The 27,407-nt window shown below is 51.3% G+C and overlaps 1 protein-coding gene and 1 pseudogene across 1 annotated transcript; one reads left to right on the forward strand and one right to left on the reverse strand.

Annotated features, from left to right (window-relative positions):
* Positions 1–11,736: 11,736 nt before the first annotated feature.
* LOC117193349 lies at positions 11,737–14,045 on the reverse strand (annotated as a pseudogene).
* A 678-nt stretch (positions 14,046–14,723) lies between these two features.
* LOC117193348 (CCR4-NOT transcription complex subunit 1-like) lies at positions 14,724–26,732 on the forward strand. Its single transcript, XM_033398070.1, has 10 exons — positions 14,724–15,433; positions 16,789–16,995; positions 17,055–17,630; positions 17,702–18,185; positions 18,251–19,504; positions 19,646–20,422; positions 20,491–23,096; positions 23,190–24,361; positions 24,433–24,792; positions 25,208–26,732. Exons 1-10 carry the CDS (start codon positions 15,332–15,334, stop codon positions 25,314–25,316), a joined length of 7,647 nt encoding a protein of 2,548 aa, XP_033253961.1. The 5' UTR covers positions 14,724–15,331; the 3' UTR covers positions 25,317–26,732.
* Positions 26,733–27,407: the final 675 nt, after the last annotated feature.

Genomic DNA, 27,407 nt, shown 5'->3' on the forward strand with positions numbered 1-27,407 from the left:
TGCGGCGAAGAGGCCAAGGGCCCCGAGAGGAGAAGTGTCCCGCTCTCGGAGCGAGAGAAACGCGAGAGGCAGAGGAGACGGCGGGAGCGGGCCGGCAGCGATCCGACGCATGACCAAATATGGGCATGGGATCACGCCACCGGCCAGGCCCCGTTACGAAGGCCGTGGAAACCAGGAGACGGCGATGGAAAACTACCAACGCCGAGCCGGGGCCCGTCAAGGGGCTATAAAAGAAGGCTGCGGCAACGAAGCGGGTCTCTTTTTCCGTGGAGAAGTGATCGCGCGCGCACGTTGAAACCCCGCCGAAACGTAAGAGTGATACCCGGTACGGTTCGAAGAAGTGCAGTGAAGTGAATAGCAACAGGAAGACAGGCCCCGCCTGCCCCCAGAGTGAGTCTAAGTTAAGAGGTGATCCACAGTTGCCGGCGGAAGCTAAGAGGGGAGTGCGAGACGTAGAGTGCGGATTTGCGTGGCGGGCCAAAGCAATAGCGGAGGTCAAACTGCCCCAATCATTAGCCTCAACGCGGCCACACCCGACGAGAGCCCACGCGTGGTGGAGATCCATAGATAAGCTGAATTGTAGCATCTAGCCCTAAGTCCTAATATAATTACGAATAAAGAGAAATTCGATTAAAGAAAAGGAAGGTCTTATCATTTGTCGTTGGGGGCAACAATAAAAATACGTTGCGACGAATCGGCCGACCGCTTAGCGAGCCCAGCAAACTCAAGCGAACCAAGAAGCAGGTTCGTTACAACTGGCGCCCAACGTGGGGCCTACAACGACAAATAGTAGGACAAAGGGAGGAGAAATATAGACGAGAGAATGGGGAAGGGACAATGGATCCACCGGTTGAGAAAGGAGGAGCTTGTCCAATGCGGCCACGCCTTCGGCGGGCGGCTGGAGGGCACAGTGGACGAAATGAGAAGAACATTTAAGGAGTGGATGAGGGAACACGAGGATGAGTCGGAGTGGGCCGATCTGATTGAGGTATGGGAGTGTCGGGCGGACAGGTCCTCGCCGACACCCCGGGCGGACGACAAACAAGGCGCGTACGCGCTGTGGAGGTCCCCAGTCGACATACAGAGAGAATTGATCGCGAGTCTCTCAGTGCCAATACCGGAACGCTCGCACACAGGGACGCCTAGCAGGCGCCGCCACCAAGGAAGGGATCGAAGCCGAGAGACCGAAAGAGGGAGAACCGAACCAGCCACCATACGGCCAGCACACCTGGACTACGAGAAACAGGTGAGAGAGTGGTCGTTCCGGTTCGACGGGACGACGAAGCCTCTCGAGTTCTTGGAGCAGGTCGAGTGGTCCGCCGAGACGTACGGTCTGGATCCGGATCTGATCCCAAGGGCGATGCCGGAGCTGCTAAAAGGGCGGGCGCTGATGTGGTTCTTGGCGAACAATCGACAGTGGAGAACGTGGAAAGAGTTCTCGTTCAGCTTCCAGGCTTACTTTCTGCCGCGGGGATATTTTGAGACGTTGCTGCAGGAAGTGAGTATGCGGAAACAGAAATGGGGCGAGCCATTCAAAGAGTATATGGTAGTGATGCAGACACTTATGCGACCCCTGAAATGTCCCCAAGAGGAGCAAACGGAGCTGATTCGTGAGAATAGCATGCCCGATCTGAGAGCGTATATGAGGCCGCACCGGTGCAAGGACCTCGACACCATGATGGAACTGGCAGACGAGTTCGAGGCGTTGGAGAGGGACCGCCTAGAGTTCCAACGGGAGAATCCAACCGTGAAAGCCCGGGCAGCGAATCCCTTCCACAAGCCAGCCGACACGACGGCATGTCGGCGATGCAAAGACGGCCCGCTGGACGGAGCGGCACGGGAGGAAAGGGGAGCGCGTGTCCTTATGCCGACACCGACCAACGGCAATATCGAGAACGGATATGTCAAGAATCCGGCCCAGGCGTGCCGAAGGTGTGGGAGCGCGGATCATTGGAGCCGGGAGTGCAACGGCCGACCTCTCACCTACTGCTGGAGATGCGGAAAAGTGGGCATCTCGGCATGGCAGTGCTGCAGGAAGACGGGAAACGCCCCGCGACTCACGCCGCGGAGGGCCGTGCCAGGGTCGCAAGAAACGGTCCCTCAAGCCTAGTCGGCAGGCTGACCAGCGAGGAGGAACAGTTATCCGCAGTAGTGGAGGTCGCGGGCATGGAGCTGCAAGCCACGGTGGATACAGGAGCTACCAGCAGTTTCGTGAGCCGCGAGCTGGCGGATTGACTAAAGGGTGAAGGCCGGGAGGCGGCGGCAAGGAAAAGGGTGAGGTTGGCGGATGGCCATAGCCAGGAGGTCACGTGCCAGATTGAAACGAAGGTATGCTTTGGGAACAAGGAGATCCCAATGGTGCTACTCGTATTGCCGGGTGTGATTGATGAGTTAGTGTTGGGATGGGATTTTCTCCGCGCGGTCGGGGCAGTGGTGACCTGTGCAGGGCACAGGGTGGTGATCCCTGCCCATGATCGGGAACGAGGAGACCAGGAGGAAAGACTGTCCGTGGCGAAGGCCGAAGCTGGAGTCACGGCTCCGGAGTCCGACAACGAAACGGACACGACCCTAAGAGTGGCCGCCAGAGGGGTGTCAGCGGGCATGATGCAGAATGAGGGGGCGAGGGAAGAGCCAGTGGAGGACTTCTTAGCCCGAGAGTTAGAGGCATTTTCCAAGATCGAGGGGGTGTCTAATGTGGCGGTGCACACAATCACCATGAGTGACCCGCAACCGATTAAGCAAAGATATTACCCGAAGAACCCCAAAATGCAGGCCGAGATTAACCAGAAAGTGGACGAACTATTAGAAATGGGATGCATAGAGCCGTCAAAGAGCCCCTACAGTTCGCCTATAGTGATGGTAAAGAAGAAAAATGGCAAATGGAGATTGTGCGTGGACTTTCGTCAAGTTAACGCGAGATCAGTAAAGGACGCGTACCCAATGCCCAGGATCGATTACATCCTCGATCAACTGCGTGAAGCGAAATTCATAAGTAGCCTAGATCTGAAGGATGGATATTGGCAGATCCCCCTGGCCGAGAGCACCCGGCCGATCACGGCGTTCACGGTGCCCGGAAAGGGGCTATACCAATGGAAGGTGATGCCGTTTGGGTTACACTCCGCGTCGGCCACCTTTCAACGGGCGTTAGACCAAGTGATTGGGCCAGAAATGATGCCGCACGCGTTCGCGTACCAGGATGACATAGTGGTCATCGGGCGAACAGAGGAAGAACACCGAAGAAACCTGAAAGAGGTGTTTCGACGGCTGCGCTTGGCTAACCTGCGGCTGAACGCAGACAAGTGCGAGTTCTTTAGGAAAGAGCTGCGGTATCTAGGCCACAAGGTGACCGGCAGGGGATATGTACAGACCCCGAGAAAGTCGAAGCCATAGCCGAATTGAAACCGCCGACAAATGTCAAGGAGCTGAGACAGTACTTGGGAGTGGCCTCATGGTACCGGAGGTTCGTGCCCGACTTCGCCACCCTCGTGCAGCCCCTGACCGGGCTCCTCAAGAAGAAGACGGAATGGGTCTGGACACAAGAACGGCAAGAAGCGTTCGAGGAGGTGAAAAGACGACTAGTGGCGGACCCCGTGCTGGCGTGCCCCGACTTCTCGAAGAAGTTCATTCTGCAGACAGACGCCAGTGATTACGGGCTGGGTGCGATTCTCACGCAGGAGACGGAAAGGGGCGAACGGGTAATATCATATGCTAGCAGGACGCTAAATGGACCCGAAAGGAACTATTCGGCGACCGAGAAAGAATGTCTGGCCATTGTATGGGCCATCCGCCGGTTGAGGCCGACGCACTCTCCCGACAACCGGTGGAGGAGCGAGGCCGTCGGATAAGAAATGAGGAGGGAACACAACCAGTAGGCGAGCCGCCCTGCAAGTGGTTAGAGGGCATGGTAGAAAAGATCAGAAAAGAATCCCCGAAGTACCCCGACTATGTGGAGAAGGGGGAAACTTGTACCGGCACATTCCTCACCGGGCAGGGAGCGAAGAAGTCGCCTGGTGGAAGTTATGTGTGCCGAAATATGCCCGAGAAAGGGTTTTAAAGGAAAGCCACGATAGCCCGGAAGCAGGCCACGCCGGCGGAAGGAGAACCGCGACACGGGTGGCGGCAAGATATTACTGGCCAGGGATGTACAGGTACGTGAGGGCCTACGTGCGGAAGTGCGAACTATGTCTTCGTTTTAAGCCAAGTCAGCTACAAGCGGCAGGAGAAATGTTGACACAGGTTCCGGAAGAATCATGGGCAACGGTATGCGCGGACTTTGTGGGTCCTCTGCCGAGGTCGAAACATGGGAACTCGATGCTGTTGGTGCTGGTGGATCGATTCTTCAAGTGGACCGAGTTGGTGCCGCTGAGGAAGGCCACAGCAGAGGCACTAATAAAGGCCTGTCGAGAGCGCATAATAGCCCGTTTTGGCACGCCCAAAGTCTTCATTACGGACAATGGGGTGCAGTTTGCAAGCAGGGCATTTACAAGATTCCTGGAGCAGCTAGGAGTTCGCCACCAGTTTACGGCGCCATACACGCCGCAAGAGAATCCGACAGAGCGAACGAACAGAACGGTAAAGACCATGATAGCTCAGTTCACCGAGGGTGATCAAAGGTGTTGGGATGAAAAATGGCCGGAGCTAATGCTGGCCATAATTCGGGAGTGTCGGATACAACGGGATATTCACTGGCGTTCGTGGTGCAAGGAAGGGAACCCCGGCTGCCAAAGACCCTATATGACGAGGAGACGGTAGGCACGGGACAAGGCACAGAGACGCCGGATGAAAATGCGAAGAAATTAAAGCTGTTTCAGTTGGTTCGACGCAACTTGGAAAGGGCAGCCCAGGATCAGGCCAGGCATTACAACCTGAGAAGAAGACCGTGGAGACCCAAAGTGGGAGAGGTCGTGTGGGCCAAACAGCACCACCTTTCCAATGCAGCGGAGGGATTCGCCGCGAAGCTGGCACCAAGGTACGATGAGCCATACGAGATAGAGGACTTTATATCCCCGGTTATCTGCAACCTAAGAAAGGAGGGCGACAGGAAGAAGAGAACGGCACACATACGAGATCTGAAACCCCAACCGGAGGAGCGAGAGACACAGGGGTGAAGGAGAATGGCTGTAATAGGTCGCCCTAAAGGGTCACGCAGGACCAGGAACGGTAGAGTGCCACGCAGGACACTGGGGAAGGGTGCCGCGCAGGACACGCACGAGACTCGTCAGCACGCAGGGTGATGGACTTGTGCACTTAGATTTTAAAAAAACGAGGGGGAACGTTGTGAGTTGCTGCGGACACCGCAACTCTACAGTTATACCCGATACTAAGTCAGTATGGCTCTCCTCCGGCAGACGCCGCTAATATTAACCGACACGACAAGGAATGCGTGCGAGAGAGACAGAAAATCAGTCTGAGCGTGACGTCGGGTGCTGCGTAGCCAGTGCAAATTGATTTGTTCCTTTTGGCTATACAAATGATCTGATCTGATCCAGATTCAGCAATCTGATATATATGATCATTATCTATGATTCTGCGTTTTTAGTTTTCTCGTATCCTCAATATTGTGGATGCAACAGATTTTCGTCCTTTGTGGGGGCGGAAGGGGGTGGGGCGAAATTTTAAGATATACGTTTTATAGTCAGATCTAACAGGAGTGCGGATACCAAATTTGGTTACTCTAGCCTTAATAGTCTCTGAGATTTGTGAATATCCCCAGATTTTCATCCTTTGTGGGGGCGGAAGGGGGTGTGGCGAAATTTTGAAACAAACTCGTCTCGGTCCGATATATTAGGAGTGTGGATACCAAATTTGGTTGCTCTAGCTTTTGTAGTCTCTGGGATCTAGGCGCTAATGTTTTACTCTAAGCAAAGCCGCCTATGCTACGTGTGTGTTAGAGAGAGACAGGGCGAGAAAAAATGAAATTGTTTTCTTGATGCTGGCTATAATAATTATACGATCTGAATCAGATTTTGCACTCTAGAAGATATAGTCATCTTCTACGATTCTGCGTTTTTAGTTTCTCGTATCGTCGAAGTTGTGGATGCCACAGATTTTCGCCCTTTGTGGGGGCGGAAGTGGGCGGGGCAAAGTTTTGAAATATTCTTGTAGCAGTGACATATCACAGAAGTCTGGATCCAAAACATCGTTGCTCTCGCTCTTATAGTCTTTGAGCACTAGGCGCTGAAGGGGACGGACAGACGGACTGACGGACAGACGGACAGACAGACATGGCTCAATCGACTCGGCTATTGATGCTGATCAAGAATATATATACTTTATGGGGTCGGAAACGATTCCTTTTGGACGTTACACACATCCACTTTTACCACAAATCTAATATAGCCCAATACTCATTTTGAGTATCGGGTATAAAAAAAAGGGGAACAGGAAGACTGTGGTTGGAGAAATCTGGGGAAAAAAAAAGCGAAAATTAGTAAAAAGAAAGGAAAATAAAACAAGAAGAGGAAAAGCTCAGCAAACCTGAACAGGCAACGCGTCACCCAAAGCTGGGAGGCGAATCCAGGGTCGGGGAGTGTAATCTCAGACAGCGGATGACCAGGAAAAACTCAGGGGCCAGGCTCACGCCTCAACGCGGACTCACGGGGCAGCTACGAGCGTCGGGCCGGAACGACGGGTGCCGCTCATGCGTGGACTACCGGGCGAGGAGTCGGATGATCCTCGGGTCCGAGCCACTGTGTGAGGGAGACACCTGTCAAAAGAGTGCGGCCGGTGGCGCATAGGAGTTGCCCTGGGATGTGAGCCCAAGATTCCAGCCCGGGCGGAGGGTCGGAGGAACCATTGTTCACGAGCGGAATCGCGGCAAGCGGCCCGCATTAAGGGCAGAGGGCGAGCTGGAAAGGGAGAAAGGGTTGAGTAAAAGTCATCCGGGTCGGGAGAACTCACCCAGGCCAAGGAGGGTCCGAGCAGCACGGGATGAAGAAGACAGGTCGGCGGTGGCATGTAAGAATAAATAGCAATTTTTATAACAATTAAAAGTAAATAATGAGCAATCCATTAATCCATTAAATAGCAATTAAAATAAACAAGAATAAAGGGCTAAATAAAAATTGTGAATAAGCAAAAATAAAATGGTGGAATAAAAAGCAAAATAATCATGAACGGGAAGGGGGTGGGTCCATCAAAGATGGAAAAGTGTTATCCATGAGCCAACAGAGAAACGCGGCGAGAACACAACAGTATCCAAAAAAAAAAGGGATAAGGCGAAATCGGATAGAGAGCGGAGAGCGCGACGGCACTCACACAACCAGGGGAAAGATGCCGTTAGAGAGCGCGGCCGTCAGAGAGACGAGGCTGAGGGCCATGAGTACAAACGCAACAACCGTTAGAACCAGGCAAGAGAGACCGAAACACGGAGCACCGGCACCGGTAGAGGGAACGATTGGCAATGCAACGCGTGTATATAGGCGGGTGGAAAACGGAACAGCGAACACTTGAAGGTAATTATCACCAGAAAGAACGCAAGAAAAAGTAGCAAGAATAAAAAAATGGAGATGAAACGCGGGCTCAACCACGAGGATGGCAGGAAGAAGATGGAGGATATTAGGGCCTTCCTGGAGGAGCAACAGGCGATCGTGGGAGAAGGGGGCTATCGCGCCGGTACTTCTCGTCAGCGACGGGCGTCTCTGCTCTCGCGTAGCGACGAGGAGGATTGGTGCGATTGCTCCCAGTTCCTTCAACTGCTGGCCTCGCCGTTGGTGTCACCGGCGCCATCGGGGCACGACTCGGTGTCGCCGACGGTGTCATCGGATGAGGGCGCCGAGGAGGGCGACGACGAGGTCCTATGCACCGACGGCCCGCGCGCGCCAACCGCTCAAGAGAAGGCCAGCAAGGTGGAGACGGCAGCAAGGGGCGGAGCCGGAGACGAGGAATGGAAGGCCGCTGACCCTGCGCGACAAAATCGAGGCGGTGAGGCGGAGGTTTCAGGAGGCGACGCCGGAGGAGAAGCGCCGGATGCACCAAGTGCTGGAGAGGGCGCGGGCGCTCAGGCGGCGGAGGGACGAGCGGATGGAGGCGCGGCGGCGACAGGCGGAAAGAGCCGCCAGTACGGAGGAGCACGGCCAAGAGAGCGACGAGGCGCCGCCACCCCCACCATTCCGGGTGGTGCTGCCGCCGATGCAGCCCCGGACCGACGAGGCGGAGACCGAGGGAACGCAGCCCCAGGCCACGGGCAAGCAGGCTACGAACCCCGAGGCCGAGTGGCAGCGGCGGCTGCAGCAGGCCGAGGAGGAGGAGGGCGAGCTGTGGCAGCCTACGCCACCGGCCGAGGATGACGAGGGCCCCGAGAGGCGGCAGCCGCAGGCCAAGGAGGAGCAGCACCAGCAGCACCAGCAGCAGCAGCACCAGCAGAACCAGCAGCCGCATCACCAGCAGCAGGGGCAGGAGCAGTGGCAGCAGCAACCACAGTGGAGGGGACCGGAGGCGGCCGTAATGGGACCGTACGTATCGCAGGAGGTGCGGACCGCCGTGCGCCAGGGGATGGTGTGGCACCACCAGACCCTGCACATCACGTGGGCCTCGGGGCCCGCCCCGAGCGAAGCCCAGCCAGAGGCCGGCGCCTCCCACGGGTGTGGGAGGAGAGTCCACGCGGCAGCAACAACAGGGACCCGTGGAGGAGGGACCCCGGACCCGCCCCCACGACCTCAGCGGCAGCAATGGCGACGGCGGAGGCAGCGACGCGGACTGCAGAAGCGGCGAAGGTGACAGCAGAGACGCAGGCCGCGGAAATGGCGACGGCGGCCCAGACGGCGACGGCGGCCCAGACGGCGACGGCGGTCCAGACGGAGACGGCGGAGGCGGCGACGCGAACGGCAGAGGCGGCGACGCGAATGGCAGAGGCGGCGACGACGGCAGCCGGGACGCAGACCGCGGAAACGGCGACGGCGGCCCAGACGGCGACGGCCGAGGCAGCGGCAGAAGCAGAGACACGGACCGCGGAAACGGCGACGGCGGCCCAGACAGCAACGGCCGAGGCAGCAGCGACGGCGGCGACAGCACCGACGGAGGTGGAACTCGAGGCGTGGGAGCGCGGACCGTGGGTGTGGCCCGCACCGGAGAGGTCGACGGCGGCCGAGCGCCCGGCTCTGAAGCGGCAGGCCTCCTGCCCGGAGCCCTGTGCAGGACCGAAGCGACCGGTCCTGCAACGGCACTGGACGGCGATCCCGCGGGAGGAGTGGCCGGCGGCGGTGGTCCGCGCGCAGACCCAGATTCGCCTCGTGGGTAGGAGGGTGAAGAAGCTGGTGAGCGAGCGGGGTACCCGGTACCGCATTGCGATGTCGGCCACTGGCACGGAGGTGTTCCGCGAGCAAAAGTAAGGGGAAAAAAAGGGAAAAGGAAAAAAAGAGCAAAAGGGGACGAAAAAAAAAGGAAAAAAAACAAGGGCGAAACACGCGGGAAGAAAATGAATAAAGAGAAGACGAAAAAGAGAAAAGTGGAATACATACTTACTGGGGAGAGATATCGAGTGGATCGCCTAAAAGCCCCTACACCTTATCGATAGGCGGGGATTCGGCCCCAGCCAGAAAATTGCAAGGGCTGGCAGCGCCGCCCGAGGGCGCCAGGGCGCCCGTGATCCCAGATGCAGTAAGGAGCGCGCGTAAAATGGGGCCGTTTGAATGGGGAAAGCACACTCCGTCGCAAGGTCGCGGAAAACGGGAGTATTCCGCTGCGGGAAGAAAGAGGGGGGTGTGAGGAACCGCGGTTCCCACAGGCCGAATTCGACCAAAGCATAGCCGGATAAAGGCGGCGGGACGGTCGGATAAAGGCTGATGGCTGGCTGGATAAGGCGAAGGTCAGCCCAGATACCCACGGATATCCGGATGCGGCGAAGAGGCCAAGGCCCCAAGAGGAGAAGTGTCCCGCTCTCGGCGCGAGAGAAACGCGAGAGGCAGAGGAGACGGCGGGAGCGACGGGAGCGATCCGACGCATGACCAAATATGGGCATGGGATCACGCCACCGGCCAGGCCCCGTTACGAAGGCCGTGGAAACCAGGAGACGGCGATGGAAAACTACCAACGCCGAGCCGGGGCCCGTCAAGGGGCTATAAAAGGAGGCTGCGGCAACGAAGCGGGTCTCTTTTTCCGTGGAGAAGTGATCGCGCGCGCACGTTGAAACCCCGCCGAAACGTAAGAGTGATACCCGGTACACTTCGAAGAAGTGCAGTGAAGTGAAAAGCAACAGGAAGACAGGCCCCGCCTGCCCCCAGAGTGAGTCTAAGTTAAGAGGTGATCCACAGTTGCCGGCGGAAGCTAAGAGGGGATTGCGAGACGTAGAGTGCGGATTTGCGTGGCGGGCCAAAGCAATAGCGGAGGTCAAACTGCCCCAATCATTAGCCTCAACGCTGCCACACCCGACGAGAGCCCACGCGTGGTGGAGATCCATAGATAAGCTGAATTGTAGCATCTAGCCCTAAGTCCTAATATAATTACGAATAAAGAGAAATTCGATTAAAGAAAAGGAAGGTCTTATCATTTGTCGTTGGGGGCAACAATAAAAATACGTTGCGACGAATCGGCCGACCGCTGAGCGAGCCCAGCAAACTCAAGCGAACCAAGAAGCAGGTTCGTTACAGCATCTAATAGAGAATTTTCCAATCGAATTTTCAAGATAGTTTTAGTTTAGGAGATATAAGCACTAAAAGTTTAACATTTTTTCAGTGTGCAAATATTTATTGACTAACTAACTAGTTTAGCAAGCTGAGACGGCCAAAGGTCCCACTGTGCCGCTCCAAAGACATCGGCGATCCGCGACCACCGCTTCGACGGTGCTGTTGCCGAACAGACGAAACCGATGGGCAGCTGGGTCGCGGTAGAGACGAAGTACAGGCGAAAAGGGAATTGAAACCCCGCGCGCACCCTCGTGCCTTTTGGGTCCTAAAGTTAGGACCCGCCATAGAACAGCTTTTTGGTCGCTCATGCGACATCTTGGTATTGTATAGTCTTTGATACTACTTAAGCCCCCTTTACTTAAACAGGATAACAACTGGATTTAAACCGCGAAAAATAATGCTAATAATAATAAGAAGAATTCTTGTAGATCCATCATATTCTCCATCTTTACTTACAAAATAAAACGATATCTCCAACTGCTAAACGATGGACTACAAGAAGAGCATTATCCGTCAGAAGTCGCAGCCGTTGCATCAAGATCAAAAATTTGATTGCAGCTGTGAGAACTATTCCCGAACGGATCCAGACCAGGACTACGTAAATATAATGAATTTTTCTACTTTGATTCAACAATGAAATAATCCAATCCCAGCCCTCGGCTTAAGTTCCATTGACATCGCTATAAAATCCAACCTGTTTTCAAGCATTTATACTAAAGCTACTGCCCCACCAGAACAACCTCAATGCAGCCCATGAATGCAGTGGGGCTTCCGGTACAATAATATTTGTCTCTCATCGACTTTTGTTGTGAGGCCAAAGCAAGGCGAGCCATGTACAAGGCATTCGATGGCCTGGGACTGATGATGGGACTGATCATTGAACCATACATCGCTGAAATGGACGGTAAGATAATAACATAGCTGCCTGACCCATTTCAAGATAATGGTAATAATTTATTCCTTAGTGGGAACTGGAATTCCTGAAAGGCACTGAAGTACCTCAGCCAGTTGGCCTATCTGTGGGATGTATGGGCATTGAGAAAATACAATTGCTACAATCAGACAAGGGATGAGGGGTAAGGTGAAGTACCTGGCCGGTAAGCAAAGGCAGATCTTCGAGAACTATTACAACGATTTTATTGAGCAACAATGTAAATAACGCAATACACAATATAAATTCCACTAGTTTCGAGCTACAAGCATTTTTGGGCACTGGCACTTTTTGTACTACGACTACGTAAACTAAACTTCCTGCCTACCTGGGCCTCTGTCTAAATAAAGTGCGAGGCATATTCGTGCGGCATCACTCCACGCCGCGGATAAAACGTATGCGTGGTCGAGAACTTGAGCAAGTTGGTTATGTCACTGGTGTAGATGTCCGCAAAGCGGAAAAGCCGCCTCGAGAAGTAAGTTGGGTTGTGATACGTGCGGAAAACACTTCCGAACGAGCAGTTCTCTGCAGTGAAAACATTCTTCGTCTTGTTACTGCAAAAAAACGATCAATATTGATGGCTGGGAATTAAAATTTGTATCGTTGTTCATACCGCAACTGATCCCGCTCCTCCATCCATTCGCGCAGGCAAGCCTGGGCTGGGTCACTCTCGTCGTCCTGTGTGTCCTCGATGAGCTGCGTCAGCATCTGCAGCCAGTTGGCGCTCATCTTAAAGTCCTTTCGGTTAAGGGTCTTAATTTCATGCTACAAATGATTTACTTGAGTAACATCATCACGAATACACTGGTTGTACACCCACCGCTAGCTCACTGATGATTGCCCCTGTCCGCCAGCTGTGCTTCAGCGTGACATCAGCCAGGTCACTGTATGGATGATCGACAAAATAAAGCACCGAATGACCGCGCCAGCCCTTTTATTCCTGCAGCTGTCGCACGGATCCCTCGTAGTTTATTTATCCCTTCTTCAACTTAGATACCCGATCCCAGAGGTGGGATCTCGTCTTCTCATCAGTAAAGAACTTTGGCTTGCGCGCCTGTACGATAACCACATCAAAGAAATCTCTCCAATTTGCTACCACCAGAAACGTCATGCCGCAGTTCCTGTATCACATCATTTTGTGGGAACTACATTAAAAGAAGGTACTAGAACTCACACAAAGGAGAACGGACTGTTGGTGACCAAAAAGAGATTCTTTCCCGCATTCTGAAGTTTCTCAAAGAAATTGACCAGCTTGGGATTGCGTTCAATATACTTGGCGGTGTTTACCATCACTTTGCCGTGCATGATGGGATGGCAGGAGCCCATGGCCGTTCTTGTGTCATGGAAAACGATCTCCGGGTTGTAGTCGATGCGATTCCGTTCGAAATATTCGATTATATTGCACAGGAGGCACATTTCTGGTACAGAAAACAGATCCGCCAACTGAACCATTTTCGAGCTGGTATTATGCTGCCAAAGCAAAAGGGATAAGTACTACTGCTTGGTACAGATCGAAGTGGATTCTCACCCGGTAGCTGTTATTCGGTCCTTCAACATAGGCAATGGGCAGCAGCCGGTTGTGATATAGCTTGAGCACCTCGTCGGCCCCGAGCTTTGTTCGCCCCCGGTAGACGGAGCCTAGCTGCAGCTGAAGGAATGAGTCCAACTTGACCAACAATCCCTTTTCCACATCATAGTGCAGGCCACGCACAGCGAAGTTCGGCTCGTATTCCAGATCCATAATATCTTCGGGGTATCTGAAACGCTTCACCAGCAGGGTGCACCTCGCTGAGATCGAGCTCGTTGCAGGCGAACACAGCATCTGGATGCACGTCCACGGGTAGCTTTTTGGCTGAAAAGGTCAAAGCGTTTGGATGTCAAGTAGGCGCACTATACTGGGGGAGGACTATTTATAGAATTGTGCACACGAACTGCATATTCCCACGCTACGACAGGTTAAGGCTTACATTGAAACTTCTTTTTTGTGGATTTGTAAAGCTCTTGGAAATCACTCACTGTTTTGGGATTTGAAAATTGAGCTAGAGCTGTGGCTACACTGTTTGGAGCTCCTGTCGCTCCAGGAGAAGCCCTTGTAACGGCTGCTCCAGAATCCGTGCTCAGGCCGCGGCATTGTGATTGGGATCTCGGTTCTGATATCGACCTGACCGCGTACACGTTACGCAGGTGCACATTTTGTCTCAATACGGCGCTGAATACTGGACCAGCTGCAGTACACATTTAAATTGTTTGTTAATTAAGTCCAGTTGTTATGTACACTACTGTGGGGGGACCAATGATTCTGATCAGAATGCGTGGGGGCACCGATAACATATGTGGCGCAAACGGAAGCCAGCACTGCTTTTTGATTCCTGATAATAGTCGTTTTCCACTGCACTTCAATTGAAAGGCTTTGAGAGCAGTTATAAGAACGTTATGGAAAGAGAGTGCTCCTCTTTGGATTTGCAATTGAATTGGTGGCAAAGCAGAAGGCCATACTATTTATACACTGTTTTTGGCACAAATAATGCTACATCCAAGTTCGCCTTTTCGGTATTAGCTGGAGCGCGGAATTGCGGGATGTGGAAGGGATTCCAATCGTAGTGGAAACGCACGAAACCACCTATCGCTGTTATCGATTTCAATGGTTCATTTTCCCAAAATGAATTCTACTGTAAAATTAACTATATTTTGTGGCACATTTCCCGTTTTCATCGCAAAACTTGCCCTACATTCCATACTCTCACGTTTTATACCGCACTTCTGTTTTGTTTAAACCTTATTTTAGTTTGACCACCATGTGTGGCTCATGCAAATTTTATACTCTTTATTTTCTAGTATATTTTAAGAGGCCCACATGAAATAAAATTTCGTGATCAGCATCGAATTGAAATTCCTGATCGTTCGCCATAAATATGATTACCTTAATTAGCCAGTCTGATAGGAAATTGATTTATCAATCGGATAAATTATGAGTTCTGAGCTGAGGGTTCTAGCTAGCTAGTAATCCTAAACCGAATATCGAAAACGAGGAATATGATGGAGCTTGAATACAATCAGTATATTTACGGTATATTTTGAATTTTGTGACGTATTTTTGGTATATTTCTGAGGGAAAACTGGAAATCATTTACAAAATCAACGAGGAGTGCAAACAACTGTTTTGGGAGTTCCCAGTGGTTTGTCGATCGAATTTCGAATTTAAAAGAATATAAAAGTAAAAAGTGTAACGTGGACAGCGAGGCTCGCCTGAGGACCTGACGAACCGGAGCCAAGAAATATATCTCTTTGTGCTTGTGTGTGCGGGAGTTCATTTCTGTTTTTGCTGTAGGTGTGCGGATTGATTCATATTATTTTATTACGTGAGCCAGTGCCAATATTTCGACAAGACAAGGACGAGGCAGTTTTAGTTAACGAACGAAGGCCGATTCTACATCCAGCTCTTTTTATCGTTCAAAGTGTGTGAATAAATGCTCTTTGTGATGTAGAGCTGCTGAAGGCCCCCTTCCCACCCGGGGGCCCAGCCATAGCCATGCAATAAGAATTAATACATACATATAACAAAACTACGTCAAAAAAAGAAAACAGTCGGTATACTAGATAGCCTTTTACGCCGCAATTGAAAAGAAAATCGGCAGCAAGAAGAAGCAACAAACATACGTCAAATATCACCAATACAGTGGCATTGGATGTGTCGCGTATTCGAAATTTCTGGCTGCCCCACAAACAACAACAGCTCCCCCGACATCCGTTCAAGAATTGACAATTGCTACGTTGAATTATGAACGTAGAGAACTTGAAAACACCGCCAACGCAGCTTCGTAATTTGGTTAAACACGTGAACAAGCGAAATTTTAATGAAACCAGCGAGCAAATAAACCAGGTACGTTCAGATTTATTCATATTTTTCTCGGCTCAATACCAATTTTGGGATAGAAAGAAAACAATTTGTCAACAAAAACAACAAGAAAAACCGATTTCAAGTGTTGCGAAGGTTAGCAACAGTGCTGCCAGATTTTGAGAGTCACCATAAGCTAGATTGAAGAAAAAAATAAGCTAGAATAAGAATAAAACACATCAATATAATGGATAATTGTTGCCTTACAAAAGCAGCAGTACGCTTTTGTGGGGTCAGTTGCGTAGCCCCTACTTAAATTCATAGACATTTTCATGGAAATTTTGTTTATAAAATACTTGGCATTTTGTAAATTCTAGCTTGAAATAAGCTAAAATGGCAACACTGGTTAGCACATATCGGACCATGGCCAGTGCTGCCAATTGACTCAGTGGCAATATATTGCCATTTCACTCGCTCGTGCATTTTTGCCGACGCCATTACAGTTTTTTGTGGAAGTAGGCAGAAAAAATTTCTCTGCACAGCGTTGTGCGATTTCTTCCCGATTTGTTTAAGTTAAAAGTTATTTAAAATGTATAAATTTATATGAATTAGTTACAATTTACCGCGTACGTGAATGCGGCCTGCTGCACGGAGTGGGAGCTGTGAAAATTTGAACCAAAATTTTACTGAACCGAGCTGCAAAAACGAACAACGAAAAGGGAAACTATAGCCCAAGCCAAAGGGTTTTTACCCTCACTCCCCTTTTTTCCTTTTATTGGACGCATAGTTGACCAAGCCATTGGAAGTTGTAAGTTTATTATATAGTTAAGGTGTATAATATTTGCGACCAGGCCACTTTCTTTTTGCTGAAAATACAATCTGCTGGCAGTCTTTTTTCTTCAGCTTCTCTTCTCTCCCGCACCTTCATCCGTTCCGTCTCTTTTTCCATGTAACGTTGAAAGTTGAGCGAATGTGAGTGTCGAGTACTTTTGTGTGTAATTTTTTTGCAGCAGCTGCGACGACACACGGTCACAGCTGTTGTCTCGCTTCTGCGCACACCTTCAAAGCAAATCTGAACTGAAACGAAACCTTGGGTTTCCGTCCCCCCCACCGCCACCGTTCGAGCAAACGTAAAGTTTGAAACAAAACAGCCCTTAAAGGAGCCTGGAGCTTTAAATCAAGTTTTGTTATTAAATGGACACGACAGGTCTTAGTGCCCGTCAAAATTCGAAAAGTTTTCAATAAAAATCGGCCACTCTCAATATTTTATAAATATGACTCTGCAATTGCAAGAAGGTGCTGCTCCTGGAGCAGCAGTGCGGGCGCAGGTCCTACCTAATCCTGTGTTCCGCTTTAATTACCAATGCCATTCTCTGTCCCCTCTTCCACTCTCCTTGCAGTTTATCAAAGACCACGGCCTGGAAGCTGATCGTAGCAGTCTGCGCTATCTGTTCACTGCGATCAACTTCAGTGACCCATCGCCGACCGTCACCGTCCAGTTGCAAGCCAAATTACTCGGTGGCCAGTTGCAGCGGCAGTTGCAAAGCTCCTCGTTTGTGTCCAACATCTGCTTCGCGTTTGACCAGCACTTTGCCAACAGCCAAAAGGTAAGTAAGCATACAATTTTCTATTGCGAAATGGATTCTTGATCCCTCTCTTCGATCAGTCTCTCAAGCCGTCTGAGACAGCAGAGCTCATTGGCCAGGTGTGCAGACTGACCGGCCTAAACAAGCTCTGCGAGTGCGTATTTGCCTTGGCGGTGACCCACTCGACGCATCCAGAGCTTCGAGAATCGGCCAGAGACTGCTTGCGAGGCTCCATAACCGAGCTGCTCGATTCCTATTTGGGGAACAACAACAGCTCCTCAGCTACCAGTGGGCTGCAAGATATATCGATCGATCTTCTGCAGTATTTGCTGTGCTGCCTCAAGAAATACGTGACGCCGAAGCGGCACGAGCAATTTTTGATCAAACTACGTGAGGAGTTTCCGCGGCAGGCGGTGCCTTTGATTTTGGCTCCGTTCCTTTACGGCTCAACGACGGTGGCGACCTCGAATACAGTTGGGGCCAACGCCAGCGAAACTGATGCAGAGGCTGAGGCAACGACAACGACAGAGACAGAGACGGCCAGCAGCAGCATCAGCCCCAGCACTAGCAGCAACAGTTGCGGCACGGATGCCTTGAATGAGGTTGGAATCGAGGATATCTATGATAATTTAAGCGAAATAATATTCACAAACCAGGTGGGTACAAGAATAGAAGGTACTTTGTTCCATCCCATGCCATAATCAAATATTCGGATACATTTATGCAGGGTAAAAATAATATTATGGACACATCTTGGATTAATCTAATCCTTGAAATCGGTTACGAATTTACATCGAGCGTCGAAGAGTGTAAAAATCACCTGTGCTCTCGCGAACGAGAGCGCACCGAACTCCAGCCAAAAGATGTTGCCAAAATCGTTGGTCTCATGTGCCGGCGGCACTCGTCTTTGCTCGATTGTAATGTAAATCTACCGACGCCAGCTAATTTCTGGCCTAGACAGGGTCAAGGCGGTGGCAGCAACAGTAGCGGGGGCTCGTCCCAAGCACAGGCCACCCCAGCGCAGCAGGGACAGAACTCAAGCAGCAACAGTAACAACAACGATGGTGCCAGCGACGGTGGAGGCAGCTCGTCCAGTGATAAGAAGGACAAGAAGGAGACGACAGATGCCACACAGACATGGAAGCCGGATGTCTTTGTGCAGGCACTCAAGGAACTGGTGCCACAGCTCAACTGGAAGGACGTCTGCATTGGTGAGGCTAGGGACTAGCAAGCGTAAGCAATATCTGCCATTCAATGACGCTTTCGAATATTTCAGAGCTCGATCATTCCGAGTTTGTGCTGAAGGATCGCATCGGCTTGGACCTGCTGTTGACAATTCTGCGACTGGCCACACAGTCGAACATCTTTCCACATCCAGAATGCATTTACCGCCACTGGGCCAACACGGAGGGTCAGCTGTCGCTGATCTCTACGCTGCTAAAGAATCCGGATCTGTTCTCCTTTGCCGACTTTGTGTTCAGTCAGCCAACGCTGGATGTTCTGAAGACGGCTCCGGATGCGGACAACAAGGAGATTTCGGCCTGGAAGTCCCTCCACCTTGTCGAGGTCCTGCTCTCTCTTGCGGACAAGGGCTACTACACGCAGGTCCATGAGCTGTTCAAGTTCCCTGCACAGAACTGCCCGGACGTCCTGTTTTTGGCACTTCTGCACATAAATCCACCACTGACACCGCTGCGGCAGGACTTGTTCAAATTGCTGATACCGACTTTCCTCAACAATCATCCCAACTCGAATGTGATCCTGGCCAGCGCCTGGAGCTCGACCAACTTTTCGCTGCGGCCGACCATTATGAACGCCATGTCCGAGTGGTATCTGCGCAGCAGCGACTTTGATCAGGTCAAGCTGTCGCGCATTCTCGATCTCGCGCAGGACCTGAAGGCGCTCTCGTCGCTCCTGAATGCACGCTCCTTTCTGTTCATCATCGATCTGGCTTGCCTGGCCTCCAGGCGGGAGTACTTGAAGCTGGAGAAATGGCTGACCGATAAGATCCGCGATCATGGTGAGCCCTTCATGCAGGCTATGATAAAGGTGCTGCTGCGGCGCTGCCCACAGGTGGCCAATGCCAAGGTGCCCGAGGAACAGTTGCCACCGAAACAGGCCCAGCTGCTGCCCGAGACGGTAACCACGATGATCAATTGCCTCCAGACGTGCATCAACAGTTGCATGCAGCCCGAGATGGTCGAGATGATCATGCAGATGACCGCCAATGTGGCCATTATGGCGAATAAGGCACGTGCCCAACAGCAGCAGCAGCAACAACAACAGCAGCCCGGTCTGGTGCCGCCACCGCCGCCGAGTATTCTGCGTCATCGCGGGATGGATCTACCCGGTGGCATTGTTTCCCCATCACCGCAGCAGCAGCAGCAACAGCAGCAGCCCTTCTCCGGCAGCCTCAATGCCCAGCAAATGTTCGGCCCCGGCATGGATCCACTCACCACTATGTCGAACAATCTGTCAGGCCTCAATCTGAGTGGACCGAATGGAGCCTTCAACTTTGGAAATATGTTAAGTAAGTGAAAGCAGTTTTTTTTCTCCCTTCCTGTTCTGTGATCCTCTCTCCCTGTATCTCTCTGTGTGTGGGTGTGCGTGTAGCCTGTATGTGTAATTGGATTTACATTACCTATAGATAACATGGTTTCTACTATTCCAGCATCTCCGTCCCGCCTGATGGGTCCCGGAGGCAGCCCCTATCCTCTGAATCCCATGCAGATGCCGCAGCCTCTACCGCCGCCACCGAATGTCGGAAATCTTGGTCGCATGCTACCCGGGGGACCGCAACAGCCGCCAACACCATCATCGGCACCCAATCCCAACAATCCGGTGATGGCTGACCTGCAGATACCCGTGTCCAAGGAGGTGGAAGAGGAGGTTAACTCGTATTTCCAACGCATATACAACCATCAGCCCAATCCGACGCTCTCGATTGACGAAGTGCTGGACATACTGCAGCGCTTCAAGGAGTCCAGCAATCGACGGGAGCAGGAGGTCTTCCTGTGCATGCTGCGAAACCTGTTCGAGGAGTATCGCTTCTTCTGCCAGTATCCGGAAAAGGAGCTACAGATCACCGCTCAACTGTTTGGCGGCATCATAGACCGCAACCTGGTGCCCACTTTCGTGGCGCTCGGTCTCTCGCTGCGCTGCGTCCTGGATGCCCTGCGCAAGCCAGACGGCTCCAAGCTCTATTACTTTGGAGTGACGGCCCTCGATCGGTTCAAGACACGACTCCACACATACAACAAGTACTGCGAGCACATCCGCTCCATTCCGCACTTCTCGGACTTTCCGCAGCACCTCATCCAGTATGTGGAATATGGGATGCACGGCCAGGAGCCGCCGCCGCATAAGCTGGTGGGCCTGAGCAACACAATCTCGGCCCTGGCCACAGGACCCCCGACGGAACCGCTCTATCGCACCAGTGCCATGCAAGGTGAGCCAATCAGTAGCGGACTGAACGCTGCAAAATAGCTAACGTTTGTATTTTCTTTCGACTCTTAGGCCATGTGCCGGCAACTGCAGCTCCCAGCTCCGGCCAGAAGACCACTGTGGCTGTGTCGCATGCCACGCGCATGAAGTCCATTGCCAATGCGACGAATATCGACACTCTGCTGGTGGCCAATCAGGAGGAGAAGGTGACGGTGCCGCCGGAACCGGTGCAGGACAAGACGGCCTTTATATTCAACAATCTCAGTCAGCTGAACATACCGCAAAAGTGCGATGAGATTAAGGAGATTATGACCCAGGAGTATTGGCCATGGCTGGCCCAGTATCTAGTCCTCAAGCGAGCCTCCATGGAGTTCAACTTTCACACGCTCTACTACAACTTTCTGGATGCACTCAAGAACGGCGAGATCAATCGTTTTGTGACCAAGGAGACGCTGCGCAACATCAAGGTGCTACTGCGCTCCGACAAGGGTGTGATCAACTTCTCGGACCGCAGTCTGCTGAAGAATCTCGGCCACTGGCTGGGCATGATGACCCTGGGTCGCAACCGACCTATTCTGCAGCTTGACCTCGACCTCAAGTCGCTACTGGCCGAGGCCTATCACAAGGGGCAGCAGGAGCTACTGTTCGTTGTGCCTTTTGTGGCAAAGATCTTGGAATCGTCGGCAAAGTCGAAAATCTTCCGTTACCCCAATCCCTGGACAATGGGCATCATGTATGTGCTGGGGGAACTGCATCAGGAGCCGGATCTCAAGCTGAACCTCAAGTTCGAAATCGAAGTTCTCTGCAAAACGCTCAATCTGGAGTTGGCCAAGTTGCGGCCAGTCATCTACCTGAAGGATCCCACACGGGCCCTGCACATCGAGCATCAAATGTCCCAGCCGAAGCCCAAGCAGACGGAATCTGTGCCTTCGCCGGCAGCAATCCAAGCGATCCAACAGCCACCGCCGCCGCCGCAGCAGCAGCAGCAACAACAACAACAACAGCAGCCGCCACCACAGCAACAACAGCAGCAGCAACAACCTCCTCCACCGCCTCCAGCGGAGGTGGATGCCGCCCAGGCGGCAGCCATGATGATGAACGCTGCTGGAGGAGGCTCGAACAACGCATCAGGATCGGTTACCTCGCCCAGTCTGCCCATCGATCCCAGTCAGGTGTCCCTGCCACCTCCAGAGCCACGCTACTCCTACGTGGAGGTCAACGTGACCAACTTCCAGCTAATAGCCCAGCAGCTGGTGCTGCCACCCAACATACCCCTCCTGCACGCCAATCCGGGCACCAAGCACATCGTCATCAATGCCGTGGAGCGCACCATTACCGATTGGCTGCAGCCCGTCGTGGATCGCAGCATCCGCATCGCCTGCGCCACCACGGAGCAGATCATACGTAAGGACTTTGCCCTGGATGCGGATGAGAACCGCATGCGCACTGCTGCCCACCAAATGGTGCGCAATCTGGCTGCCAGCATGGCCATGATTACCGGCAAAGACGAGATCGCGCGCGCCATTAGCCAGAATCTACACAAAGCCTTTGTGTCGGCTCTGACGGGCATGCCCAGCCTCTCGGAAATTCAGGCCGCCTCCATGCAGCTGGCCAGCGAGAATGTGGAGCTGGTGTGCGCCTTCATCCAGAAGACATCGGCCGAGAAGGCGGTCCTCGAGATCGATCGGCGCCTTTCCACCGACATCGAGACGCGGAAGATTGCCCGCGAGGAGGGAAATCGCTTTGTGGATGCCCAGATCTTGAGCTATCAGCAGGAGCGACTGCCGGAGGCTGTGCGCATCAAGGTGGGCGCTGCCCCGGCCACACTGTATGCGGTCTACTCGGAGTTTGCTCGCACCATTCCGGGATTCCAGCAGATGAGCGACAGGGACATTGCCCTGTTCGCTCCCAAGCCGCAGGACCTGCCACCGCCGAATGTGTTCGCCAACGATGACAGCAGCATGGTGTACGCCGAAGTGGCCGCCAAAATGGAGGCCTTTATGAACACGGCTATTAATGTGCCGACGCTGCAACTGCAGGCCGGCAAAATGCACATGCTCCTCAACGCCCTGATGTCTACGCGTCGTCTGCGCGATCAGGAGTCTGCGTTCATTCTGCTGACCCGCGCCGTCGAGGGTCTCACCGAGGGACTCATCAACGTCCAGGAGCACTTGGAGCAGATGAAGCTCTATCGCGACATTCACCTGCGCATCCTCAGTCTGCTGCACAACAGCTTTGGGGCCCCCAACACCGAGAGAGCGGTGACCAAGTGCTTCTTCGAAATCCGCGAGGAAGCCCGCTTCAACGTGGAGGCCGCCCGTGCCCTGATCACTGCGCACTTTGTCAACCTCAATCAGTTCGATGGCATGCTGCGCGACTGCATGGACAATGGCAACAATTACATGGCCATCTCGTTTGGAATTGGTCTGCTCGAGCGCCTTATTGTGGAGGATCGGGCCATTAACATTGTGTCCGACAACGAGTTCATGGCCACCGTCGAGCTGCTCGGCCGCCTCACCCAACATCGCCATCGGTATCCCGAGTGCATTGTCAATGCCATCGATACACTGTGGTCCGGCAACTTCAACTCCACCGCTGACTACAGTCCGTTCAATGCCAACGAGCGTTCTCTGGCCGGTGCCTCCCAGTACATACACTCCGGCATGCTTCACGTTAGGGTAAGTCCTTCCCTCTCAGTCTTACTCTCACTCTCCCTATCTCCTTTCGACGAAAAACTAAACCTTTTTGTTAATATCTTTTGTTCCAAACAGTCATGCGACACAGACGATCCGCCAGGCTTGCAGGAGAAGACCGAGTTCTTGCTCAAGGACTGGGTGGCCCTCTACGCACAGCAGACCCAACAGACGACGCGCGATGCCCGGAACTTTGGTGCCTTTGTCCAGAAGATGAACACCTATGGGATACTAAAGACAGACGATTTGATCACAAGCTTCTTTCGGCAGGCGACGAACATCTGCACGGATGTGGTGTACCGCATGTTTGCGGATTCGAGCATGCCCATTAACCAGGCGAAGAACAAGATATTCCAGTGGATCGATGCGTTTGTGCATCTGATTGCGATGCTCGTGCGACACTCTGGCGAACCGGGTAACCCCACAACCAAGATCAACCTGCTGAACAAGGTGCTGGGCATTGTGCTGGGCACACTGCTCAAGGATCACGAGAGGCGTGGCGTTAGCTTCCAGCAGGTGGGCTACCACCGGTTCTTTATGATGCTCTTCATGGAGCTGTGCTCGGCCGATGTCAACCTGGACTCGCTGATGCACAGCATTGTGTCGGCCTTTGCCTACACATACCACCAGCTCAAACCCAGTGTGGCGCCCGGCTTCTGCTTTGCCTGGCTGGAGCTCATTTCACACCGCGTCTTCCTCGGCCGGATACTCGTTCAGATACCCGGCCAGAAGGGCTGGCCACTGTACGCCCAGCTGCTGCAGGATCTTTTCAAATATCTGGCCCCATTCTTGCGCAACACGGAGCTGGGCAAACCCGTGCAGCTCCTCTACAAGGGCACCTTGCGCGTCCTGCTGGTGCTGCTGCACGACTTTCCAGAGTTCCTGTGCGACTATCATTTCGGGTTCTGCGACACCATACCGCCCAACTGTGTTCAGATGCGCAACATCATCCTGTCGGCATTCCCGCGCAACATGCGCCTGCCCGACCCCTTCACGCCCAACCTCAAGGTGGACATGCTCTCGGACAGCAGCAATGCCCCCAAGGTGCTCAGCAGCTACATCGTGAACATCAAGCCGCCGAACTTCAAGAAGGACCTCGACTCTTACCTCAAGGCACGCGCCCCAGTCACCTTCCTCTCGGAGCTGCGCGGCCATCTGCAGGTGACCAGTGAGCCGGGCACCCGCTACAACATGACACTGATGAATGCCCTGGTCATGTATGTGGGCACACAGGCGATTGCACTCATCAGGTAGGAGGTTTTAAAGAGCATTCCACATTTGATTGTCGGAACTAATGAAGCAAAATAATGTCTCGTTGCAGGAACAAAAACTTTGTGCCCAACACTTCCAATATTGCACACAGCGCGCACATGGATATCTTCCAGAATCTGGCCGTTGACTTGGACACCGAGGGTCGCTATCTGTTCCTCAATGCGATTGCCAATCAGTTGCGGTATCCCAACAGCCACACGCACTACTTTAGCTGTGCCGTCTTGCACTTGTTTGCCGAGGCAAACTCGGAGGCGATCCAGGAGCAAATCACGCGTGTTCTACTCGAGCGTTTGATTGTGAACCGGCCGCATCCGTGGGGTCTGCTCATCACCTTCATTGAGCTGATCAAGAACCCCATCTACAAGTTCTGGGATCACGATTTTGTGCACTGTGCTCCGGAGATAACCAAGTAAGTTGTTGGAACACTGTGCTTTGATTTGTTGTAGCTTTTGTAGTACTTTGTGTAGATTTATCGTACGCCGTATGCCACATCTTAGTTCCACCCCCATCCCATCTTATTCATGTTCTGTTCTATTCGCCAACTCTGTTTTCAGATTTTATTGTGAATGTTTGCTTCTCATTTAGGGATTTCTTCACCTGAAAGGTGCGGTTCTGCAATCAATAAGTAGCAAGATTCCTGACTAAAAGCAAACTAATTCATACGAGCACCAAGCCCTTGCATGTTATCTTTCTTCAATTTATGTTTATTAATTTTTTTTTTTTTTTAAAAACAGCATTAAATATTTGTAAATATATGTAAGATACAGTACTTGGAGGATATGTTGGTTTGATATTTAAACATGAATCGAATCTCTCTTTTCCAGGCTCTTCGAATCTGTGGCTCGCTCCTGCCTGGCCAAGTCGAACGTCACCCAACAGCTGAACATGGCCATCATCGATGGAGAGAGTCAGGAGGTGGGCAACATTAACTGAGAAAACGCTACGGTTCGCCGCTTCTGCCAGCAGGTCTGTGCCCTTAGAGGCAGACGCAGGCAGTAGCCCCCAGAGCCCCATGCCCCATCCCACTGCAAGCAGCCGTTAATTGAATTCTACCATTTATTATTCTGTTTGGTTGTTAGTAAATCGTTTTTAAGGAAACAGTCAAATTACGCAGAAAAAACATCATAAGCCACAAAAACAGAACCAGAAACCGAAACAATAAGAACAGCAGGCCAGGCCTAACTGCTGTGGTCGTCGATAAGAAACGAAACCCCGAAACTCGAGCAAGAGGAAACGATTGTAAAATTTTAAATGCACCTCTTCACAAACAAAAACAAAAGTAAGAGAAAGTTATAAATTTTTAATAGAAATGTAAAAAAAAAAACTGTTGTAAAGTAATCAAAAAAGAAAAACAAAATGAAATGAAATGAAAAATATTTTCAACAAAAAAATTGCAAAAACGTACAATGAAAATGTGAAAAAACTAAAAAATGCGAAGTAAATATGTAGATGGTTGTTGCTATAGACTTAATAAGAACAATCAGAGGAAAATCCATAAAGAGACGGTAGCAACAACAACATTTTATATATGTATACATACAAATTCATTCATGAACAACCACACATAGATGATATACCCTATGGCGCCCACTCTCAAACGGGCGGGATACTGATAGACATAAATCGAAGTAGAGGAAGAATAATTGTAAAATTGTCAAGTCCCTTAACTCTATGATATATATTGTTTTGTCACATCTAAACCTAAATCTACAACAAGAGGTTCTTCAGTTAGTTCTCATCGTTTACTGTACTTTAATTTTTAAAATGTGCCGACAAAGCCACAAAAATCAATCCATGCCTGATCTTATATTCAACGTATACTACTACACTACGTTCTTGTTTTTTAATATTTTTACAATTATTTACTAAAATGGGAATATGCATTGGACTCCAACTCCAACCTAAGATTGTCAGCCCTGTAATCGTCATCCCTTGTAGAGATAGAGATAATGGTGTGAGATCAGAGTATGCAGTATGCAGTAGAGAGTGTGGCAAAGAGTCGTAGCAATTATCTATATATAAATATATAAAAATTGTATTTCTAAATATAAATACGTAATTTGTAAATCAAATCGGTGTTGATTGTGGCCGTCGGAGTGCAACTGGAGCGGATGGAGGCAGTGGAAGATAGTGAACAGCGCCAGTTAGGACTATCTTGAAGGTTATTGCAGCAGTACTGTCGCCCCTCTCTCTCACGCACCCACTGCAGCAGCGAGCAAATCCCAACTTTATTAGTTTATATTATACATACATTATATATATATACACATAAATAGCAACCAGAACATTCATTGTATTTACGCACGTTAAATTGTATTTTGAATTAAACTGAATTGAAGCATCATTCGAGACGGGACGGGGATCTGATCTAAAGGAAAGCAAACCAGGCTGATAATAATGGAAGGACATACCATACTCGTTGAGGATCAGGGCGGGAGGCGGAGGCAGCCCCAAGTTATAGGCTAAAACGGATATGATTATGAACATGCTACGGAATTCGATTCTGATGTACATATATGATGTATGTATGTATTTATTTAGCTGTGCACACACACGCATATTCATTAACAAAACTGCGACACAAGAAATATTGATATCCGAATCCACTAAAATTGAAATAAGTAACATTATCAATTAAGAATATTCATATATACATTGATATATATATACGTACATATATATAAATGAATAAAAATGTATAAACTGTAAAATTATAAAAAATCCAATCATGCGTTTGAGAAATCTTCCCCTATGCTTAAGCTTTTCACCGTTACCAATGAGGTACCATTTGTGTGTGTATCTGCATCTGTATCTGTGTGTGGTGTGCATGGTGAGGTGCTGGCGGCCCCCATTTAAAAAAGCTCATTTGTAGGAGCAAAAGGGCGTCCGGGGACCCTTCTCCACCCACTATACCTTGTACATATGTAGTCCATTTCCGCACCCGCAGGCTTACATAAGCTGGCCCCCATATACATATGTACATACACCCCCTTCTCGAAGAACAAGTCATCGCTCGAGGGGCAT

Source organism: Drosophila miranda (assembly GCF_003369915.1).
Source record: "Drosophila miranda strain MSH22 chromosome Y unlocalized genomic scaffold, D.miranda_PacBio2.1 Contig_Y2_pilon, whole genome shotgun sequence".
NCBI classification, from domain to species: domain Eukaryota; kingdom Metazoa; phylum Arthropoda; class Insecta; order Diptera; family Drosophilidae; genus Drosophila; species Drosophila miranda.

What these genes read in the sequence shown, in the direction of transcription:
- LOC117193348 (XM_033398070.1), top strand. Translation starts at nt 15,332, where the DNA reads ATGAACGTAGAGAACTTGAAAACACCGCCAACGCAGCTTCGTAATTTG. An exon ending in AAATAATATTCACAAACCAG is followed by an intron (nt 17,631 to 17,701) that starts GTGGGTACAAGA and finishes ACATTTATGCAG; the next exon opens with GGTAAAAATAATATTATGGA. An exon ending in TGTGCTCCGGAGATAACCAA is followed by an intron (nt 24,793 to 25,207) that starts GTAAGTTGTTGG and finishes TCTCTTTTCCAG; the next exon opens with GCTCTTCGAATCTGTGGCTC.